The sequence below is a fragment of the Eleutherodactylus coqui genome, chromosome 13 (genome assembly GCF_035609145.1).
Source record: "Eleutherodactylus coqui strain aEleCoq1 chromosome 13, aEleCoq1.hap1, whole genome shotgun sequence".
NCBI classification, from domain to species: Eukaryota; Metazoa; Chordata; class Amphibia; order Anura; family Eleutherodactylidae; genus Eleutherodactylus; species Eleutherodactylus coqui.
In genome coordinates, this window is record NC_089849.1 from 48103702 (window position 1) to 48127177 (window position 23476).

The 23476-nt window shown below is 43.3% G+C and overlaps 2 protein-coding genes across 3 annotated transcripts in view; both read right to left on the reverse strand.

The window, feature by feature from the left end:
* The window catches only part of LOC136588576 (protein 4.2-like), a 29258-nt gene extending 26924 nt beyond the window's left edge, over positions 1–2334 (reverse strand). The window contains exon 1 of one of the 2 annotated variants that reach the window (XM_066587919.1): positions 2258–2334. In XM_066587919.1, coding sequence (XP_066444016.1) covers positions 2258–2306 — 49 coding nt within the window. In that variant the 5' untranslated portion in view covers positions 2307–2334. Of the gene's footprint in view, positions 1–1890; positions 1989–2257 lie in introns of those variants that run through there. The other variant, XM_066587920.1, reaches the window with a different exon arrangement.
* A 5097-nt stretch (positions 2335–7431) lies between these two features.
* LOC136588578 (protein-glutamine gamma-glutamyltransferase 5-like) overlaps positions 7432–23476 on the reverse strand; it is a 34359-nt gene continuing 18314 nt past the window's right edge. Inside the window, exons 10-13 of the mRNA XM_066587921.1 lie at positions 23072–23455; positions 19916–20076; positions 10559–10692; positions 7432–7951 (exon numbers count right to left, since the gene is read on the reverse strand). Coding sequence (XP_066444018.1) covers positions 7804–7951; positions 10559–10692; positions 19916–20076; positions 23072–23455 — 827 coding nt within the window. The 3' untranslated portion in view covers positions 7432–7803. The remainder of the gene's footprint in view (positions 7952–10558; positions 10693–19915; positions 20077–23071; positions 23456–23476) is intronic.

Sequence of the window (23476 nt, forward strand, 5' to 3'; positions counted from 1 at the left end):
CGTAGCTGGGTGCGTCTGATTTTTACAGGTTGCACATGCAGCCGACACATGTCCACCGCCTTTAGGACGGATAGAGGCAGGACAAATAGAATTATTTTCCGTTTTTTTGCACCAAAAGGCAGCACTGCGTATATTCTATGAACATGAGAAGTTTAATAACTGTGCTGTGTCCCTGCTAATGTGTCACAGAACGTGAGGGTAGCAGAGTTATTAACTGTGGCAGAGCAGGTATTTTTTTTCCCAATTAAGGAAAGCAAATGGCAAAGCCAGGAGTAAAACGTAGCTGGGTGCGTCTGATTTTTAAAGGTTGCACACGCAGCCGACACGTGTCCACCGCCCTTAGGACGGACAGAGGCAGGACAAATAGAATTATTTTCACTTGTTTTACAAGCAAAAGGCAGCACTGCGTATATTCAATGAATAATAACTGTGTTGTGGCCCTGCCTATACAATTCTTTCCCTGCAGTATCAATGGAGGGTGCAATGCTCTGCAGAGGCGATTTTGAGAAGCAAAAAAAAAATGCAGCACAGCTAACAGCAGCCTGGACAGTACTGCACACGGTTAAATATGGCCCTAGAAAGGACTGTTGAGGTTCTTGAAGGCTACACTCACTCCTAACACTCTCCCTGCCTATGCAGCACTTCTGTCCCTAATGCCGGGTGCAACGCTCTGCAGAGCCGATTTTGAGAAAAAAAAAATTGCCACTGCTAACAGCAGCCAACACACAGCTATCAGTGGCCCTAATAAGGACCTTTGGGGGGTCTTGAAGCCTACACTAACTACCAATTCTTTCCCTACAGCAGCTCCGGTACAAACAGCACTGCCCCTCATCTAACTCACACGGCATCTGAGGCGAACCGCGGGAGGGGCCGACTTTTATGTTCGGGTGACACCTGATCTTCCCAGCCACTCACAGCAGGGGGGTGGTATAGGGCTTGAACGTCACAGGGGGAAGTTGTAATGCCTTCCCTGTCTTTCAATTGGCCAGAAAAGCGCGCTAACGTCTCAGGGAAGGAAGTGAAAGTAACCAGAACACCGCATGGTGTTCGTTACGAATAACGAACATCCCGAACACCCTAATATTCGCACGAATATCAAGCTCGGAAGAACACGTTCGCTCATCTCTACACCTGATACAACTAATCAAGGGCTTCATTATTTGCTTCAGGTGTGCTTGAAATAAAGCACATCAAATACCTGGCTAGAGCTTTGTTGACCATGGTGTGTGATTGCAACTGTAGTTTCCAACTTTTTGGACTGTAAAAATGAAGACTTATGGTTCATTGTGTGAAAGATTCAGTTTTCATGATTATTATACATTTGATTAATTTTTTACTGTAAATCTTAGAAAAAAATCTAAAAATAAACATTTTGAGATCAAAATTGCACCAAATAATAAAATAATGTACACGTTGGGATTCAACATAAAGTTAGGGACCAGCTAGTCTCTGGAGCAATATAATAAATTAATTCATGCAAATCTATTTTCAAGGTCAAAAAGAGGGACATCGGTTAACTTCCCCTTCAAAAGGTGGGCACCTAGGAGGTATGTGGCTAGTAGAAGATGAGGATCCTGAACACTGGACCCTCATGATTAACTCAGAATGACCTAATAGGGTACTGTTTTTTTTTTTTTAAATCCAGGACAAGGTGGCATCAGTGACACAAATGAGGATAATGTGGATGTTCTGCTGTCATGATTCTACATTTAATTTCTCCAACCAGTAACATATGGACATTTTGGTTCCATTATTACAATTCAGATTTGAAATGGCTAAAGCATCAATTGGTATTACTCTCTTTTTTGAAAAAGTTTCTACAGATATCATTTTTGAGCGATTATTAAACAGTCGTATGCATTGCCTCTCCGTAAATACCTGACCTCTTACCTTGCTTCATGTTTCCTATGGAGCCCAGGACTCAACAGCGCTGCAGCTCACCAGATGACTGTTTGCATTTTGTTAATTCCCAGAGGTTGGCATTCTTATCTGTCAGTCACACTGTGTTATCATTTACTACACTTGCCTCTTGACTTCTGTCTGGGTGGAGTTGTGTACTTACTGCAGCTGCGACACTAGGGAATCCTCTTGAAGATATGACATGTAAAGTCGAAATTATATATTTTTTTCCTCCATATGTTCATATTTTGGCCATTTTTCTTCTAGCCAGCAAGCATGCATTTAGATGCACTTTTTATTTGTACCGTATGTACTTTTTTGTTCAAGTCTATACAAAAATCTGCAGAATAATTCTTACCATGCGGCGGTTGCTGGTCCTCCCGGGGCGGCGGTGTGCAGGGTCCCATGGTCGGGGCGCGTCCCCCCGGCTTGTTGTCCAGCTGCTGGGGACGCGGGTGCCTGGCTGGCGTAGTGCTGGTGGCGCGCGGCGCCGTGTGCGCGCGCACCTGTGAGTGCAGCTGCCATGCACGTGTTCCCTTTTATTATGTTCTGTTGGGAGTTGGCTGTCTCCCTCTTTCCGCCCCTGGGCGGAGGCTTTTGTTTAAAGGTTGAGTAGAGACTGACAATCACTGCCAGTTATTGGTTTCCCTCAGTGTGCTAGCTATTCTGCCTCTGTTGGTCTCCTGCTTCTGTCATGTTGTCTGCTATACATTGCTATTATCCACCAGGTTTTTCCATCTGCCTCAGTTCTGCTTAGTATTGCTCGTGTTGGTTATTTACATCTGCTTTTTCTGTCAGTATTCTACCCTTTCCATCCAGGTATGCCAGCATCCCTTTTTCGGTCCCTAGTGAGAGTAGGGATCGCTGCCCAATTGCCTGCCTGGGGTTAGCCAGGAGTGGAGGCAAGTAGGCAGGGACAGGGGTTGTGGGTGAGATCTAGGGCACCAGGGCTGGCGTATCAAGGGTAGTATATAGAGATGAGCGAGCACGCAAATGCTCGGGTCCGCATTATTTGAGTCGAGCTTTTCGTAAAATTTGAGAACTCTACTGGAGTAACGAACTCCATTGACTACAATGCGAGACTCGAGTATTTTTGTATGTGGGACGCTGGGTGCTGAGCTTTTTTTCTAGGTCTCTCTCTCCCTCTCCCCCCCCCCCCCCGCCTGCCAGACAAAGAATTTGCCATTGACGCATGCTGCGCCTCAGCGGGGAGGGGCCAAAACAGGCACGTCACAGCGGGGAGGAGCCAAAAACTGGGGCGAGGTCGAACACAGTTTGATGCTTGTTCGAGTAACGAGCACCATCGAGTACGCTAATACTCGAACGAGCATCAAGCTCGGCAGAGTATGTTCGCTCAACTCTAGTAGTATACCGTAACAATAATCTTCATACAGTTAACATTGTAGGAAGTTTCACTGACTGTTTGATATATACCATATTAACCTGCATATAGGTTTAGAATTAGAAAATATATGCAATAATTAAAGGACAGTAGACAAAAAGCAGGGAAGTGGCTTAAACCACTAACTAGCAAGTATGGGTTGTACAGAGACTCTCATCAATTACTTGTATTCTGTTGTGGAAACCATCAAACGTTCCAGTCTCCTGCAGCGCCCCTACAGGGAAAATGAAGCATTACACAGTTCCCATTTAAATCAATAAGCTGTTTGTGTAATGTACAGACATGGCAGGTCCTCTAGGGCAAGGTTACATTCACATGGTGTTTCACCCCTGCTCCCGAGCTGCTCCAAGGGGTTCATTTGAATGGCTGAAAATGGCATCTAGATGGATCCCTGTACATATCCATAGGCTGTTAGTAAAATAAAGACAAGAGCTACAAGCTTTTCTCTCTATTTTAGATGGTTTCTAGTCGATTTCCGACGTTCTCTATGGACAAAATGCTAGAATTGAACAGAAAACTGCTAAAAGAGAGACCTAACATTGCAGTTTTAGTCTCCATTTTGCTTATAGCCCCTTATGGAATCATCCAGGGTTCGGTTTGGATACGGTTTTTGACTATCCCGATGGACCCCTGAGCCGAAGGCCACTAAGGGAGGGAACACAGTGTGAATGTAGCCATGGACCAGCTCTTTATAGCTGCTCTAAGTTGAGAATCACACATCTGTGTGCAAGTTGCACACAAGATTTTTGGGTGCAACTTGCAGCGGTCAGTATGTGGACATGTGTCCGTATGCTGTCCAAGCAGCAAGACACTGGACATTGCATGGACTACTCCGTGATACAGGAAAAAAATTGGATATGCTGTGATTTTATTTTTTTAACATGGACTTCGGGCCAGTAAAAAAAAAATCGTAATTAGTTTGATTTCACAGGAGCGAGTGCGATACCGGGCCATGAAACTTGGCACAATATCACGCTCGGGAACACACGATTTCGCTGCGGATGCAAGGCGCTGCATGCTGATTGGCTTCTGCCTTTTTATTAACATTTTTGACCTTCTACTTAACCCTCATTGGTTCCCGAAAACGAATAAATACATGTGTATGATCCTCAACTGAATAATCCCTGCTGGTCTTTGCAAGAATAGTCACTTCTACGGTTTCTGGCTGGTTTTGGTCTTCGAAGATTCACTCTATGATGAGGTTTCTTGCTGTTGACTGGAAGACTGCCTGCTTACGTGCATTCAGTGGACTCAGCAACCAATGAACATGTTGAGGAGGGGTCAAAACTTCAAATACATGCCTGCGAAAGAACCTTCTGCCCTCCTAACTAGCCGACAAATAATATTTTGGTCCATGTATATGCTCCCAACAATTTTGTTCAGCATTCATGGAATTGAGCAACCAGTGAGCAATAATTGCTCTCCTACAACCACACAACAGTCGTTCATACATGTTTGTGACTATTTCAAGTGACTATTTAGACTAATTGTCTTGTGGAAAGTCTGCTTACTGTACACACCTCCGTTTTAGAACTAGAGATCCAGTGAGCAATGTTACTCCGTATGGTGATTACACAAGTTGTCTCCAGTATCTGGAATGAACCATGTGAGACTCTTGATAATGACTTTGGACTGGAAGCTGCTGCATGTTATAGATAAGATACCGAATGGTTTCTTTCCATTAGTACTCACAGAACAACTTCTACAGAATGTCTTTTAGGACTTTTTTTGAACCGCTCATGAATGTACAATTTAAATCATGTCAAATGTAGACCGAGTATTGTGAACTGAATAATGTGGCATGTACCTGTGGAGCTACGGCAAACTAAGCTTTTCATTCAACTTACTTTTCAAATATTGTCTTGTGTTTCTGTCTAAATAACAGAAAAAAAATAGAAAAAGTCAAAATTATTGCAGAAAAGGGGCAGACTAGATTAACTTTTAAAAAAAATTCAGAACGAGTTTGTTTCTATAGCAGGGACAAAGATTGGCACTGGAAGCCATGATAACGGGCAGCACATACAGGATTTAATTTGAAAACATGACCAGTTTTGATATATGAAGCCCTGTTTTTCTGAGGGCTCACTTATACAAGGTTATGGAGGCTGCGTATTATGTGAATATTTCTCCAGTGAGGTAGAAGCCAATTTTTTCTCATTTTAGGGGACAAAATTCCTTGCCGACTCCAGTCTGGCAATCAGCATAATCTCTGGATCAACAACCCTTCTAAAGTTATCATTGACTATAACATGTAATATTGTAACTCTCAAGAAAGGCACCCAGGCCCCTCTTAATGCTTTTATTGAATTTGCCATCATCACATCCTCAGGCAGAGAGTTCCACAGTCTCACTGCTATTACAGTAAAGAACCCCCTTCTATGTTGGTGTAGAAACCTTCTTTCCTCTAGACATAGATTGCGCCCCCTTGTTACAGTCACAGTCCTGGGTATAAATAGATGATGGGAGAGATCTCTGTATTGCCCCCTGATATATTTATACATGGTTATTAGGTCGCACCTCAGACGTCTTTTTTCTAAACTAAATAATCCCAATTTTGGTAACCTCTCTGGGTATTGTAGTCCACCCATTCCATTTATTACTTTAGTTGCCCGCCTTTATACCTGCTCAACCTCTGATATGTCCTTCTTGAGTACCGGTGCCCCAAACTGTCCACAATATTCCATGTGTGATCTGACCAGTGACTTTCTAGATAAATATAGCAATTAATATGATACAGGAAATGTAAACAGCCATAGGTATGATGATAAGCTTATGTCTCTGGTAGTAATGTTGGGTTCTAATCAATGAACTCTGTTCTACAGGTCCAAACATTTATAGTTTCTGCTTCTATATATTTCTCAGTTGTTAGTGTTAAAAAATAAAATTGCGTTTATTGTTATCTTAGGGATGTAATGCAAGAATTTTACATGGGATAAAAATCCTTCCCATTGTAGGAAATGTCTGTGTTTTCACTCCTTTCGCAGCCAGTATTCATATTATAAAATCTGAATGATTGTTCTATATGGGAAAATTTTACATAACTGCTTAAAGGGGTTGTGCCAAGGTTACAAGGTATCCCCTATGCGCAGAACAGGGAATAACATGCTAATCAGTGGGGTCTTACCAGTGAGACCTCGGCGGATCTTGAGAAGGGGGTCCTGTGTCCACCTCTGCTTGTCACTGCAAAGGTCGCTTCTCCCCCAACAGTAATGTCAGAATGTATGCAGCACTTGGCCAAGCATGCGCAGCCAACGCTCCATTCATTTCAGTAGGCCCAATGGAAATACCCAAGTGCTTGCCACTCGGATATCTCTGCAGTCCCATCGAAAGTGAATGCAGCAGCACAATTGTGTCACTAGTGCTCTATTCAGTCTCCCCCTCAGCCTGTAGTGAGGAGGACAGGGGACATGGGACCTCAGCGGTGAGCCATTACCAATCAGCAAATTGTCCCCCATCTGAACTTCTGGCATGATGGCTGCAGTGGTCACCTGATGGGGAAAGGGCAGCAGGACCAGTTAGTGGTGCCTAGGGAGGGAGACGGGGGCGAAGACAGGTGCGTATGCTTCTTTTTTTTTTAATTAACCCTTGCCCAGCAGGCAAAAACATTTAATTTGAAACCACACAACCCTTTAAGATCCTGTTAACCCTTTCCAATCCAAGTTTGGATTCAGGGTTGCCTAAAAGGCTTTCTCTTTTTGCTGTTATACAACGGTGCCATCTGCTGGCTAAAGCAAGTGTGTGTGCACCAGAGAGGCTTCGGCAGCGGAGTGGCTGGCTATAGATGGTAAGAATACCCTGTCGGATGTCGTCTGACATTGGAGCTGTACAAGCTTCGATCAAAATGTAGGAAGACGTCCGACAGTGGATTGGAAAGGGTAAGTAAAGTTCTCAGATGTCCTTTTGGTCTTTTTCTTCAAGATACTGACACCTTACAAATAATTAAGATCATCATGACAGTACTGAAAGGAGATGGCAATCGTTATGATTAGAGATGTATGCCAGGAGAACCCACGTGAGTAGAACGAGACCATATGACAACAGCTTGCGAAGTTTCTCTTTCTTCTTCTTGTATCAGATCCTTCAGAGCCATGGGTGGTGGAAACGCAGACACTTAATATTACAGTTAGCCATTGTCATTCCATGTGTTTTTATTTATTTTTTCATCCAATTTTAGCTTCATTAGAAAAATTATTACATTCAAGCAGTAAAAACATTAAAGCAAAAATGACCAAACTAAGCCGGACCACAACCTATTTCAAACAAGATAGAAAAGTCCTTATTCATTAGTTCTTTATTAAAGAACTCAAAATTACTCAAAACTTATATGCAAATGTTGGAAAATGTGCCATTCATCTCAGTCAAAACATCCTCATCAGAGTCTCCAAGGATTATCAGTAGGGCCTTTCACACGGTCTTCATTCACCAGCCAAGTGATTGGTCAAACCTCAATGTCAATGGTGTCAACTAAATACTACAGTCCCATCCACTTTCAATGAGTGACATCAGTTGGTAACTAAAATGGTCTTGTGGCCTTTGATGACTTGGAACTTGTTGCTGCTGAAGTTCACTTGAAGCTGTTTCAGGCCGACTTTGTATGGAACCAGTTCAAACTCCAGGATTGATCTTTCTTTTGCCTTCATGTGACCCACACTTAAAAATAAGAGTATGGCTTAATTATGATTGAGCACTAACAATGCATACAATACATAAATGTGTTGTAGTAATAAACATAGCCTACAAATATGGAATAATATTAAAGGTCAAGTTGCTTAGGCCTTGTGCATAAAAAAAACATATGGCGTATTCCAGAGACATAACTTGAAGTTCCTGGGCCCCAACGCAAAACCTGTAACGGGCCCCCAACTATAATGCTTTATACATAGTACTAGGCTCTCCATATGGAGAAGAGAGGCCTTATGGGCCCTCTAAGGCTCCTGGGCCCGGGTGCAACTGCATCCCCTATATTTACGCAAGTGGCCTATTCTGTTGAATGCCATATGGTGGCAAATGTTAATTATACAGAACTATAGGGACAATGTACTGGCAGTAAAACTATATGCATGAGGTTGTATGTGGTTTCTTGCAATGAAGAGATCAATAAGTTCTCATAGCTTGGGAAGGGATGGAGCATGCTGTAGAGCTGGGTTTGCTAAATTTTTGAAGTTGTTTTCCAGAGAGATACTGTTGATAATGCAACCTCAGGATAGGTCATCAGTAGTTCAATGGCTGGGGTACATCGCTCAGGATTCCCACCGATCAGCTGAGTGGGTGCATGCTGTCAAAGCCGCTACACACAGGGGTACGGAGCAGATGCTGCTGCCCTGATCCCTCTGTAGTTTCCAGAGCTTGAAACTGCAGGTGCAGCTGCAATTGATTTTAATGAGTCCCAGTATTAGCTTGTACGCCTTGTTGCCCGAGTCTACGCACAGGGACTATGCAGAACATATGTGGTTGCCCGAAATACAGTGGGTTGCACATAAAAAGGCATCACAGGCTAAATGCAATCCTGTAGCCACATGTTGGACAGCGCAGACAGACCCCACATATCTCTGTATTACAGGATTCCAGATAGGTAAGGATTATGATTTGTGGGAGATAAATCATTTAAGTGGTTGTATAAAGAAATAGAAGAAAAAACTTTCTGCGCTCATATGAAGATCCCTCGTTCCAAAATAAAAGGATATGGATGCCAATCCAAAACGTATGCCGTATATTTAACAAGAAAACAAAGTAATAAAATCCATAGAAGCTTGCAAGCTTCTCCTAAAAAGAGAATAAAACAACGGAATACAGGAAGTACCCCTACTCATAGATATAACGCGTTTAGGCGCAACATGCGCCCTCATCAAGCATGAGTTACAAGCAAGTACATGGATTTTTATATACTCTCTTATTACATACCATATGTTCATCCTCCGTAAATCACCATTAACAACCCGCCAGCTGTAGCACATGCAGTCCAGGCGTTGTTGGAGTGACGACGGTGCCCCAGCGTCCTCATTCCGCATGCCTTGGAACGCACGTTGCGTTCCACAGTGGCATCTCTCATCCTAACATGATGACATCATCCCGCTCACCACCCGTCAATCCCTACGGAACGCATATTGCGATCCACAGAGGCGTACCATGTGACATCGTGACTACGCCATCCCGTCCGTCACATATCATCTAAATGCCTCCAATTATATAACCTGCAGGTCACTCCCAGTCCAGCGAGGGACCACAAGTGGTATTATGTTTTAGTGATGAATGTCCTCACATATATACCCTCTAGTTCAGGGGTCCCCAACTCCAGTCCTCAGGGACCACCAACAGCTCATGTTTTCAGGATCTCCTATAGTAAGAACACCTGTGGCAATGTCTGAGGCACCGACAATAATTACATCACCTGTGCAACACTGAGGAGATCCTGAAAACATGACCTGTTGGCGGTCCCCGAGGACTGGAGTTGGGGAACACTGCTCTAGTTGATCTTTCAGGGATACTGCTGACTTGTCCAAAATGTATCTCTCATTCTGGTTTCACACTAGATCGTGAGACCTTAAATACGGGTATAATAAATTTAAATTCATTTATAAATCAACTTACGCAAAATAAAGGTCGTATAATCCATAACATAGTATATTATCTCCTCCTAACAACTCTATATATGCTTTCTATAGTCCATGGAACGAGGGATCTTCATATGAGCGCAGAAAGTTTTGTTTCTTCTATTTCTTTATTTTTGATCTACCCGTTTGGCACATACAATCTGGGTGACTTTACTACTGCAGCTCTCCACATTACTGGATCTTGGAGGACCTGTATAGAAATCTTATTAAGGCTATTCCCGGATCTATGGTGCAAGCGGGTCCCCTTTTAGGAGACCTGCTTAGCACCAGGTGAGTGAAGTCTATAGTTTCTTCACATTGGATCAATATCTATTGCAAGGCGCTCTCCGGTAAAACTATTTTTTAAGTGGTTGTATGAGATCAAAAAGAAAAGGATCTGTTTTTTTCGTGCCTCTAGTAATAGTGCCACCTGTAGGCTGGGTCTGGTATTGCAGTGCAGCACCATTCACTTGAATAGAGTTGAGATGCAATATTAGACAAAGCCCCTGGACCGAAGAGGCACTGGGGATAAAAATAACAAACATTTTTTTTCTAATCTGGGGTAAACCACCTTAATCTGCGCAATCTTTACTAAAGATTTTTGATCTGTATTTCTAGGATAAATTCTTAGTATTTAGCCTTCTTGCTATGGTCTTCGTTCACTTACTATATTTTCAGCAGGCTCTTCACAAGTCCACTGCCCTCAATGGCCAGCAGGCAGTCGGTCACATCTTCAGTAAGGGGATTGGAGAATGTCAGTTCTATTTTGCACGGATTGTTTACTCTTACAGGTCCCATAGGCTGCCGAACATAAGAAAGAGAGGTTATAGCAATCATACCCCTCAGCAACCTGCATGTACAGTAATGCAAAGCTCAATGGCCGTTCCATCTCACTTCACCAATATATCCATTGCATGCACAAACATGAGTTGGTTGATTGGGGCAGCATGGTAACTCAGAGGTTGCCTTGCAGTGCTGGGATCACATCTGCATGGAGTTTGCATGTTCTCACTGTATTTGCATGGGTTTTCTCCCACACTCTTAAAACATACTAATAGCTGATGAATTTAGATTGTGAGCCCCAATGAGGACAAAGTCCTATACCAAGTGATGTATAGTCCTGCAGAATATGTATGTGCTATATAAATGAGCAGACTAAGATATATTAAATGTGTGTGCACATGTGAAGAATTTTGGTGCTCATAGTTGGTTATAGATTCCCTTTAAAGGTGGATGAAGGCAGAAAAAGTAGGCAATGGAGCAGACCTATTAATTCGAGAAAAGACCTGGACCCCAGGCATTAGCCCTGGGTAAATGCCCTAATTGTGAGAATAAAACTATTAATGGAGGTGCTGCCAATTAGATGAGTGTAGAGAGACAGAGGATATAGACTGAAGCACAAGTATCATGAAGCAAGCCTCCAAGGACAAGTCAGTGAAAAGTCTAATCCAACTTTTTTATTCAATTAATTAAAAACCTGCCAAAAAAAGTGTTTCAGGGTGAAACTCTTCATCAGTCATGCTGGGCTGGGTAGTACAATGAATGGGAAAAAGTAGAGCACAAGGAAAAGTAGAACGGAAAATAAAATGGAACATTCAAAATAAAAAAAGTGGCACTCGGTACATGCCGGATAGTATAAATACAAATCAATATAAAGGTCAATAATATATATCAATTCAAAACATAAATAAATATAAAGATAGTGACTGGAGATGAGCAAGCATACTCGCTAAGGACAATTACTCGAGCGAGCATTGTCCTTAGCGAGTACCTGCCTGCTCGGAAGAGAAGTTTCGGGTGCTGGCGGGGGACGAGGAGTGGATGGGGGTATGGGGGAAACGGAGGGGAGGAGATCTCGCTCTCCCTCTCTTCCCCCCGCTCACCGCCGCAACTCACCTGTCACCTGCGCCGGCAGCCGAACCCTTTCTTCCGAGCGGGGAGGTACTCGCTAAGGACAATGCTCGCTCGAGTAACTGCCCTTAGCGAGTATGCTCGCTCATCTCTACTAGTGACATAAGGTTATTGAAGGTAAAACATATCTCAAAGAAATGATAACATTTGAAATTGAATAAGAAAGCCGTCTTGGGGAATATACTCTTTAACCCCTTAGTGACCAAGCCTGTTTGCGCCTTAATGACCAGGCCAAATTTTGCAAATCTGACATGTGTCACTTTAACATGGAAAAACACCAGAAAGGTTCTGCATATCCAAGCGATTCTGACATTGTTTTTTCGCCACATGTTGTGCTTCATTTAGGCGGAAAAAATAGACCGATAGAAATTGTGTTTATTTATTAAAAGCGCCAAAATTGGGAAAATTTTGAAAAAATCGTCATTTTTTCACATTTCCAACTGCAATATCTTAAATATGTGCAAACATAATATAGAAATTTTTGCTAAGATTTATATTTCCACCCGTTTACTTTATTTTGGGCGCACATTGGAAAAACTTTTGTTTTTTTTTAACTATTTAGGAGACGTACAAATTTAACATTACTTTTTAGCATTTTGAGGAACACTTTGTTTTCCTATACCAAGCCGAGATTGGAAAGGCTCATGAGTGTCAGAATAATAGATACCCCCCCAAATGACCTCATTTTAAAAACTACACCCCTTAATGTATTCACTGAGGGGTGTCATGAGTATTTTGACCCCACAGTTTTTTTTCAGGAATTAATTCAATTTAGAGGAGAAAAAGTAAAATTTCATATTTTTGCAAATCTGTCATTTTAAAGACATATTTTTTTCCTATAGTTTACATGAAGATCAGGATTTACACCCCAAAATGGATACCCCTATTTCTCCCGTGTTCAGAAATATACCCATTGTGGCCCTATTGTTATATCTGAGTCCACAACGGGGCCCAAAATGAAAGGAGTAGTCAGTGTCTTTCAAAACAGAAATTTTGCTTGAAGTCCTTTTAGGCCCCATAGCACACATGTAGAGTTCTTGAGCGCCCAAAACCATAGAAAACCCCCACAAATGACCCCATTTTGAAAACTAGACCCCTTAAGGAATTTATCTAGGGGTGTACTGCATATTTTGACCCCACAGTTTTTGAATGAATTCAAACCAAGCAAAAGGAAAAAATTGTGATTTTCGTTTTTTTGGCAATTCTGTCATTTTAAAAACAGCTTTTTTTGTACAGCACACATATGAAGGAAGACTTGCACCCAAAAATGGATACCCCTGTTTGTTCCGTGTTCAGAGACATACCCATTGTGGCCCTAATCTTATGTCTGGATACACAACGGAGCCCAAAATGAAAGGAGCGACCGGTGGCTTTCGGAACACAAATTTTGCTTGAAGTCCTTTTAGGCCCCATTGCCCACTTGTAGAGTTCTTGAGCGCCCAAAACCATAGAGAACCCCCACAAATGACCCCATTTTGAAAACTAGACTCCTTAACGAATTTATCTAGGGGTGTACTGCGCATTTTGACCCCACAGTTTTTGAATAAATTCAAGCAAAGCAAAAGGAAAAAATTTGGATTTTTGTTTTTTTGGCAATTCTGTCATTTTAAAAACAGCTTTTTTTGTACAGCACACATATGAAGGAAGACCTACACCCCAAAATGGATACCCCTGTTTGTGCTGTTTTCAGAAATATACCCATTGTGGCCCTAATCTTATGTCCGCATGCACAACGGGGCCCAAAATAAAAGGAGTAATCGGTGGCTTTCAGAACATAGATTTTGCTTGAAGTCCTTTTAGGCCCCATTGCCCACTTGTAGAGTTCTTGAGCGCCCAAAACCATATAGAACCCCCACAAATGACCCCATTTTGAAAACTAGACCCCTTAACGAATTTATCTAGGGATGTACTGCATATTTTGACCCCACAGTTTTTGAATAAATTCAAGCAAAGCAAAAGAAAAAAAATAGGATTTTCATTTTTTGGGCTATTGTGTCAATTTAAAAACAGGTTTTTTTGTACAGCACACATATAAATGAAGGCTTTCACCCCAAAATGGATACCCCTGTTTGTCCCGTGTTCAGAAACATACCCATTGTGGCCCTAATAGACTTACAGGACCCATGGCTAGGCCTACAATGAAAGGAATACCCGTTGGATTTCAGGGTACCACTGAATAAATTTCAGGCCCCATTGCCCACTTGTAGAGCCATTGAGCGGCCAAAACTATAAAGAACCCCCTCAAATGACCCCATTTTGAAAACTAGACCCCTTAACGAATTCATCTAGGGGTGTACTGCGTATTTTGACCCCACAGTATTTGAATGAATCTAAGCAAAGCAGAAGGAAAAAGTTACGATTTTCAATTTTTTTGGCAATTTTTTCAATTTAAAAACAGTTTTTTTGTACAGTGCACATAGGAATGAAGACGTTCACCCCAAAATGGATACCCCCTTTTGTCCCGAGTTCAGAAACATACCCATTGTGGCCCTAATCTACTTACAGGACGCATGGCAAGGCCTATAAAGGACGGAACACCTGTTGGATTTTAGGGCACAACTGAATAAATTCCAGGCCCCATTGCTTATTTGTACAGAATAAAGATTGACTCCCTAAAAATTCCCCCCCTCCCCCTCCACGCCCTTTTTGGCTTTCGCAAATCTTAGATAAAAGTAAAAATGTGAACTGTGTAGTATTTCCGAAGACAGGGGTAATTACGGAGGCTGGTTGGAATGGGCCCATGGGGCAATAAAACCGGGTATCCCCCCCCCCCTACTCTCATGCTTTTTGGGGGTATTTCATGACCTCAGTGGCGGGTATGGGGTGTAAAAAGTGGCGTTCCGTGAGTCTCCGTAAGCTTGATGAGGTGCGGCGGTCTCACACAGAAGGCGCTCAACAAGGTGCTCCTGGAACTGCAGGAAAGCGAGCGTTCCCGGGCTTCTTGTAAAATACGTATCACAGGTAGCGGTCTGAATAACGCCGGGCTCACGCGGGTGCAGGCGGAATCCGCTTGCGGAGGCCCACAGCGGATCCCATCTGTGAGCCCGGCTGTGACCCTGCGTACGGCTGCGTAATGTACTGCGCATAACTGCCTACTCACACAGGCGGTCATGCACAATACACCTTTTTTTTGTTTGTATTTCCCGCACCATCGCTTAGCGATGACGCGGGTACCCGCAGCCCGTATACAATGTAGTTGTGTATGGGCAGCGGGTATATCCCCGACCATGGAGCACAATGGGCTCCATGTTGCCGATATCCGCAGTAAAATAGAACCTGCTGCGTTCTCTTTTCTGCGAGTGGATTACGCAATTCCGACCCGCTAATGTGAGCGGAATTGTGTAATCCAATGCGATTGATCTGCATAATACCACGGATCAGACGCATGCGGAATCCGTCATTCCTATCCGGTCATGTGAGACCGGCCTAAGGTAGATCGCTACCTTTTTATCACGTGACCGGGGACCGCTCAACGAGGCCACCCGTCACTGCTCCAGGCTCTCGGTGACCATTGGTCGCTGGGAGCAAGGAGATTTTAAGTTTCCTGGGCTCCCTGACTCCTGCGCATGTGTCCGGCTTTTTGCCGGCAATCGCATGTGCAGAATCCTGGAAGGTCCACGGAGGAAGATCGCGTCGGGATTCAAATACGCAGGCCTCCGGTAAAAAGATTCATCTCCTCTCACCGATCGCATCAGTGAGGGGAGATGAAACTTCAAATTTTTTTTTTTACTTTTACGTGATCGCCATTATTGGATAATGGCGAACACGTGACCAGGAACCGCTCACCGCGGACCCCCATTAAATCTCCATGCTCTTGGCTACGTTTTGTAGCCAGGAGCAGGGAGAATTTAAATTATCCTGGCAATCCACAGCTTTTGCGCATGCGCCCGCCATTTTGGCGACGGGCGCGTGTGCAGAAGCTGTGGTAAGGTCCGCGGATAAATCTGGGGGCCTTAGGTACGTACTTTCATCCTCCCTCACGGATATGATCCATGAGGGGAGATGAAACGTACGCTTTTTAAACTTTTAAAAACTTTTTTTTAACTTTTTTTTTTTTTTACTTTTTTACACTTTTTTTTCACTTTACATGATTACTGTCATCCATTGGATGACAGTGATCATGTCCCCGGTATAATCTCTCTGCTCCTAGCTACACATGGCAGCCAGGAGCAGAGGGATTTTAAATTTCCCGGGGCTCGAGCCTGTCTGTGCACGCGCCCGATGTCAATCATCGGGCGCGCATGCGCAGACGGGGATTCGGGTCCCGGGACATCGGGACACCGCTGAGGACTGGGGGTGAGTATTTTCACCTCCCCTCATGGATCCGATCCATGAGGGGAGGTGAAACTGACTTTTTTTAAACTTTTTCGCGATCGCCGCTAACCATTGGATAACGGCGATCGCGGTACCGGGGACCGCTCACCGCAGTCCCCGCTGACATCTCCTGCCTCCCGGCTACCTACAGGAGCCGGGAGCCAGGAGATTTTAAATCTCCCGCGCCGCCGGGCCTTCTGCGCATGCGGCTGACGTAATGCCGCCTGGCGCGCATGCGCAGAAGACCGGCTTCGGGCCCCGGAGCGGCAGGAGAGCGGGGAGCAGCGTGCCAGACCTCGGTGAGTAATTTCAGCTGCTCCGATGGATCCGATCCATCAGAGCAGCTGAATCTTTAACTTTTTGGGCACTTTTATTTACTTTTTTTGCGATCGGCGCTATCCATTGCATAGCGCCGATCGCAATGCCGGGGGGGGCTCCGAACAGCCCGGGATGACAGCTCCATGCTGTCAGCTACCTCCGGACACCGACAGCATGGAGCTGTCACGTCCACAGCCCGAGGGGCACTATTCTCTGCAGGAAGCATGTTTTTACGTCCTCAGAGAATAGAGCCCACTTCGGGAGGACGTAAAAACACTATGGGCTGGTCGTTAAGGGGTTAAACAATGTCCAGAGCTTTACGAGGCACCTACACCACCCCTATGCATCTCTCCTGGTAAAGCTCTAGACTTTTGTTCTTTTTGGGGTACATGTACAATTTTTCTGTATGATTTGTGGACTGCAAAAATGTTCCAAAAATCCCAAAAAGGTTATATGGGCTTCTTTTTACTTGGAAAGAAAGTCAGAGTAAAAAAAAATACATTGAAGCATGACCTATTCTTGTCCGATTCTTGGATGAAAATAGCAGATGTTCATATGTGGACTCCTGTGTGGGCTCAGATGCAAGTTTTTTTCACTCCGTGTGCAAATAGCCTTAAGCCTCGCTCAAACAGCCCATTTTTTCAGTGTTTCAAAGGCCACGCTAATTGCAGTAAAATGCCTCCATTGATTGAATGCTCATCTGAGAAGCCCTATTGAAAACACAGAGTTTCCACCTATGCGTTTTTCGAGCTCTGTCTGTTCTATTTTTGGGCGTTTCAGCATTTTGAAACACGATGTGTCCCCCATTGAAATCGATGGGAAGCGTTTTCAACTATGTCAAAAACACGGTAGAATGCTGTGTACAGTGTTTTACCCCGTTTTTGAATGCTGCGCTCTATGTCAGCGGGAGGGAAAATTTAAATGGTGACATCATCGGCTTACTTTGCCTGTGTTGTTACTGCGCTTAAAGCGAAGTACCAATGCAGACAAATGCTCACACTGTGACACTAAGGCTGGGCTCACACAGGGTGGAATCCCGCAGGAAATCTCACGGTTCTGCCACAGCAAAAAAACGCGGGATTTCCGCTGGGAAAGCGCAGCTTAAAAACTTGCACTTAGCTGTGGGTTTTGGAGCGGATTTGCCGCATGCTTTCCTGTTGCGGCTGGCGCTCCCATAGAGAGAAGCGTGGCTGCAATGGAAGAAAAAAAATAGACATGCTGCGGCCGGGGAAAGCGCTCTGCAGCACCAGCTAATGCTGGCTTTGCTGCGACAGATTGGCCGTCCAGTGTGGATGAGATTTTTGACAAATCTCGTCCACATGGCTGGCTAATCCCCAGATAAGTGACAGCAGGCGGATTTGCCGCAGCAAAATTTCTTGCGAAATTTCTGTGGCAGATCCGCCATGTGTGAACCCAGCCTAAACGCTATATAAAACAGTTCTGCCCTAGTAAACATTCTGTGTTTACAAACAACGTTTTCACTATCGCCTGTGTGAGAGCCGCCTCAAAAAGAATGTTTCTCAAGACCTTTGTCTCGCTCAATGTTCATTTGTTTTTATTTCTTTTTATATACGTTTTACCTTCTGTACCCTTGGTTACTATTTTTATACTTCTTTATGTTTTGAATTGATATACGCTCTTTGTCAAAAAGAATCAAGTACCTAACAGGAGTTGTCATTTTGCTGCAAAACTCATGCAGTTCCATCTCAGGCAGATCTGCTAATGATAAGAGTTGTGGTGTGATTAGATGAGCGGTATTGCCACCTGAAGCCCTAAAAGTGTATCCACCCTTGGCCTATAAAAAAGCTCTCAGATGCTACTTGTTTGTGGTTAGCCGCTTTTTCTACTTCTTTAGGGTTTGTTGACCACTAGAACCCTCTATGACACAATCGAAGAGACTTTGCATAGTTAACAGAGTTAGAGGGGGGCACATTATTAGAATGCGAGAAGCTGGATGGTCGTATAAACGAACTGCCCACCACCTGGGCTGTTCTGACCAGACAACATAAGCGATTAGAATATCAGAGAGAAAGGTTAATTAATTGCAGAAAACTGAACACTTGAAGGGAGGCTCTAGTACTCTGTTGGGTGGCCTTTAGCTTGGATGCAAAATGTGATACGGGCAGGCATGGAGGCTCTGCTACCCTGTTGGATAGCGTTTTGCTTGGATACAAGATGTGATACGGGTGGCCATGAAGGGTTCTAATACCTTGTAGGGCCGCCTTGAGCTTGGATAAAACATGTGATAAAGGTGGACATGGAGGCATAGAACTTCCGTTTGTTATCCTGTGGCATATTGCTCCACCTTTGCTATCATCCCAGATGGTCCATTACATGTTCTGTTGGTGATAAATCTGATGACCAGGCAGCCATGGAAGTGTGACAATGTTGTGGGGACATTCCTGTAACCCCCTTGTGTGTGCGACCGAGCATTATCCTGCTGGAAAATGCCTCTTGGAAGCTGCCATAAGAGGAACCCAGGTGGCTGCAGGATGTCCTGAACATATCGCTGAGATGTCATTGTCCCTTGTACCACTACTAGGGGTGGACCGACTGTCGTATGCTATGGCCTCCTAGATCATAACACCAGCAGTGAGGGCAGTGTGCCACTTCACAGCAAAGACAGGATTGAGGTGCTCACTACTCAGCCTCCAAATACGAACGCGGCCATTGTCAGTGCCCAAAATGAGTCTGAATTTGTCGCCAAAGACAGCCCATTTCCACTCTGTAAAAGTCCCATAAAAGTCCAGTTTTATTGTTCATGACACCAGTCCAAATGGAGGTGATGGTGGGTGTCGAAGGCAGTGCATGTAAGAGACTAATTGTCTTACAGCCAAGTGCCTGGAAATGGTTCCGACAGACTCAGAGATCTGTAATGATGGTGCCACCTCTCTCTTGGCCTGGTCAGAATGGCCCAGGGGCCAGGCAATTTATTGACACAACTATCCATAGTCTTGCATTCCAATAATGCCTCCCTCTCAAACTCTGCTAACTGGGACGAAATCTCTTCTATTGCATCATAGAGGCGTCTAGTGATCAACAAGCTCTACACAAGCGGAAGAAGAGGTCACTACACACAAGTAGCCTCTGAGAGCCTTTTATAGGCCAAGGGTGGAACCACGTTTAGGGCTTCAGGTGGCAAGACCGTTCATCTAACCACGCCACAACTCTCATCATTTGCATATCTGTCTGAGATGCAAACGCATGCTAAGTTTTGCAGCCAAATGACAACTCCTTCTAGGTGCTTGATTTTTTTTTACAAAGAATGTATTTGTTACATTACATTTATATGAAAATTTGATGAAAGTCTCTTGTACTCAGTGTATTCCTATGACTGCAAGCATCACTTTACAGCGTATGTATAGCCCCGGATGGTTGTTTCAATACAGACATTATTGAGGAACCTACACGTACTCTTGTGCACAGTCCAATTCCATCTGGTTCACCGTACAGATTATATCTAATAACATAAACATCTTACATTAATTAGGATTTGCGGCATTGCTAGGTTGATATCCTTTTCTACCAGAACTTTCTCCCAGGTTACGTTCTGCTCCCCCACGGCAGTCACTCTTATCAAGTTATCATCTTCAAGGTACTTTCCATACTTTGAATATGGAATTTGCAACAAGAGCCATTTTTCTGCAAATAGTATGGACCAAATCATCAATAACAGTTCAGACAAACAGAAACTTATTAGTCAGATTATAATGCAACATTCAAGGGTTCTTATGGAGTATGTAGATTGAAAAGAATCATAAAAATGTGTGGACATAAAGGACATAAAGGTGCAACTCTTATAAAATGGTTTTCAAATAGGTAGTTTTACCCACTTCTTTATTAAAGGTTAAAAAACAGCCAATATTTAATGTGTTTCGGGGACGCAGCCCTTTCCTCAGAAATGGCTGTAACAGGTGAGGGTATAGCAGAATTTCTTCTATCCTTGCTACCATTCTGGAGGTACAAGTGTATAAAGAGCTCTTTTGTATTTGCATTTTTAAGGAAATAGTGACTGTCGCACAGGTATAGAGTCATAGGGTGCGTTTACATGGCACAGTGATTGTGCAAATAATCGTTAGCTTGATTGATTTGCTCGATATTTGCTAGGTGTAAATGTGTGCAGCGACTGAACAATCAGTGATAAAATGTTAGATTCATGCTGACTGGGTCTTGCATGTGGACCTAAAATCACTGTTTGTCTGCCGCAAGTCTAAGGGACTTGACTAGAGGTGCGGTCATGTTCCAATGACCGACTGAAACTACCCAATAATTGCTCAGTGTAAATGCATGGCAAATTAATGATATACGATCATTACATCATTATTAACTGCGTGGTCATTCCAATTTATCTTGCCATGTAAAAAGACGCTTACTATGTAACAGGCGCCAGCCAACTGTAACCAAACAGAGCTTTATCCTACTAAGTAAGAAAAGTAAGGGATGGAGGCAGTTGAGGAGCCTCAAGAGTTGGTGGACCCTTCTACAGATATGAGGGAGAGTTTCTACCAAGGTCCTGCATTGAGAGGTGCACATGTGAAGAGAATGGGGGTTGAGGAAAACCAGTAGTGTGTATTATAAATACAAATGTTAATGATTGATGGGGAAAGGAGGTAACGGGGAAAGTAAATAATTGATTGCACATGTCAGCTATCTTTCAAAACGTCAGGGACCCAGAGTGGGAAAGGGTTGTATTCTCAAACCTTTATGTAGGGGCCCAAGATAACTTTTCCTAAGACTGTGTTTGCACCTTAACTACTTTTTTACCTTATTTTATCTTATTGATTCCCATGCTATAGTTCACAGTCTACAGCAGGGGTGCACAACTTTTTCTGGCCATATTGAATGACTCCCAAGGGTTGCAAAAAACACACACGGGTTATTAATCAAGGGATTATTCTGATTTCCAGATTGGAGTTGGGAAAAAAATCTATCCCCCTAAAATGAGGAAAAATGGCTTCTTCCTCATTAGGGGGTTTTGCCAAAATTGAAGGGTAACAGGCTGAAATATTTTCAGCCTTTCATGCTACGTTACAATGTAACTATTGGACAATGATACTCAGACAATGATGGCATATCTAATGTGAATACCAAAAATGTCTGATAGGTGCAGGTAACATTTCCCAGGCACCCCCACCTGTTGGGAGATTTGGGGTCCTCTTCTTTTTCAATTAGCACGGCAGAGAAAGAGATGTATGTATGTTACTCTCTCCATTGTAGATTATGGATGTCGGGGAACAATGTAACATTTTACAGCTCCTATAATCTACAATATGCAGAGACGACGGGCACCTCTAACTCCTACTGCTTTCTCAAGAGCCGAACAGCAGTCAAGCAACCCCATTCTCCTGATATATGAGGACTCTGGGATGGCCAAATAGTGCACCATTGGTAGTTACCCATCCCTGCTCCTGAACTGTGTGCCACCACTCCTCCCTGACATGGAAACTACATGTGAGCAACCACCTACAGAAAAGCATTTTCATTTCCAGATGGTTTAGGTGGGCAAAGAATGGCATCGCAGCTAGCATGTGTTCCTGGACTGCAGGTTATGTACATTTACTAATGGCTGTATAGTCTATTGGTGATGTATACCAATCATGTTTAGTGCTAGTCCTTGATAAAATCAATATGTCTTGTAGATAAGGCTCTCTGTTTTAAAGCACCTCTTAGACCAGTAATAAACAATGTGCTTATAAATATTCTTTTCTAAAATTCATGCAAATAAGGAAGATGGAACAATACTTCTGCAGCGCCACCTATTGGTTTTTCCTTCAAATCAATGTATGACTTTATAACAAGTCTGTAAAACAATGATTGGGAATAGGAAAACAAGCCAGAAAACCATGCACAGACAGCTGTTTCAGGGTGTTTGCCCCTCATCAGTGTGCAGTAGGTTTCTGGCTTGGTTGGTGATAGGCCTGTGACGTGGGTCAAGAGGAGTGTTGTTTCTAAAATTCTGTACACTATTTTACGTGTAGGGAACCAGTTTGTCCCTCAGAGTTGCTTCTCCTACTTTAACTGAGCCCCACATCCCAATGCTGCTTATCAGGTAGAAGGACATTTTAATTAAAGGACATTTTAAGTCAGATTCCTTGGGGACTCTCCATAATTCTGTATAACCAGCCTTATTTTGTGATGAGTGGTATGATTGAGGGCAACAATAGACAACAATTTTGGAGGCTATAGGGTTATTTTGTCTCCAGATTTAATGCAATGCACTCTCTGCTGTCTTTTTTCCCTCTATTCCATTTCTGGGAGTCTTATGTATGCTACTTGCAGAAATCATGCCTTTGTATATTCTGTCTCTATTGAGTTCAGTTCAGAAGTTGCTACATGTACAGACTCGACACGTGCAACTGTAGGCTTAACAGTTTGCATACATCTGCCATTAACTCCTATTGGAAACAAATGTGTGCTGCTCAGAATATGTTTGTTACTTTGTAGCTAAATGCCCTTGTATTGGAAGAGTTAGTTGTACACTTAAATACAGTTGAAAAAAGGTTTGCCAACAGCATCCAGCCAAATATATGCCAAACCGATACTTTTTTGACATATGTCCCGTCCACAGAAGTCCATCTACATGTCTGGCGAATGTAAGACATTTATGTATTGAATAGGTAGAATTGATTTACTTTACCTTCTTTAGGTCCAAGGTCAATATACTTGGAGTCCTTCCAGAACTGGACACCAGGTTTCCCCGTGTGCTTCAAGGATTGTCCACTAAAGCTCAACTTTAATGTTTTGGCAACAGAGAGCAAATTAACAGACAATAAGGCTAAATTGATGGTTTGCCCAATCTGTGGAGACTCTGTCAGCCTAAACTTCATGAGTAATTTAGCCTCTGTCAGTGGATGGTTCAGATGATCACGATCTGGAACTGGTTCATGTGGAGATGACATGCCATTAGAAGAAAATCCATTGGTGGTGTTACTGTGGGAAGCTCCATTCGAAGTTAACATTACGTTTCCTTTCTTTAAGCTTTGCACAGCTTTCAGGAAAGACTCCCTTTCTTCAGTCGTTCCTTTTTAATATAGTAAATAAT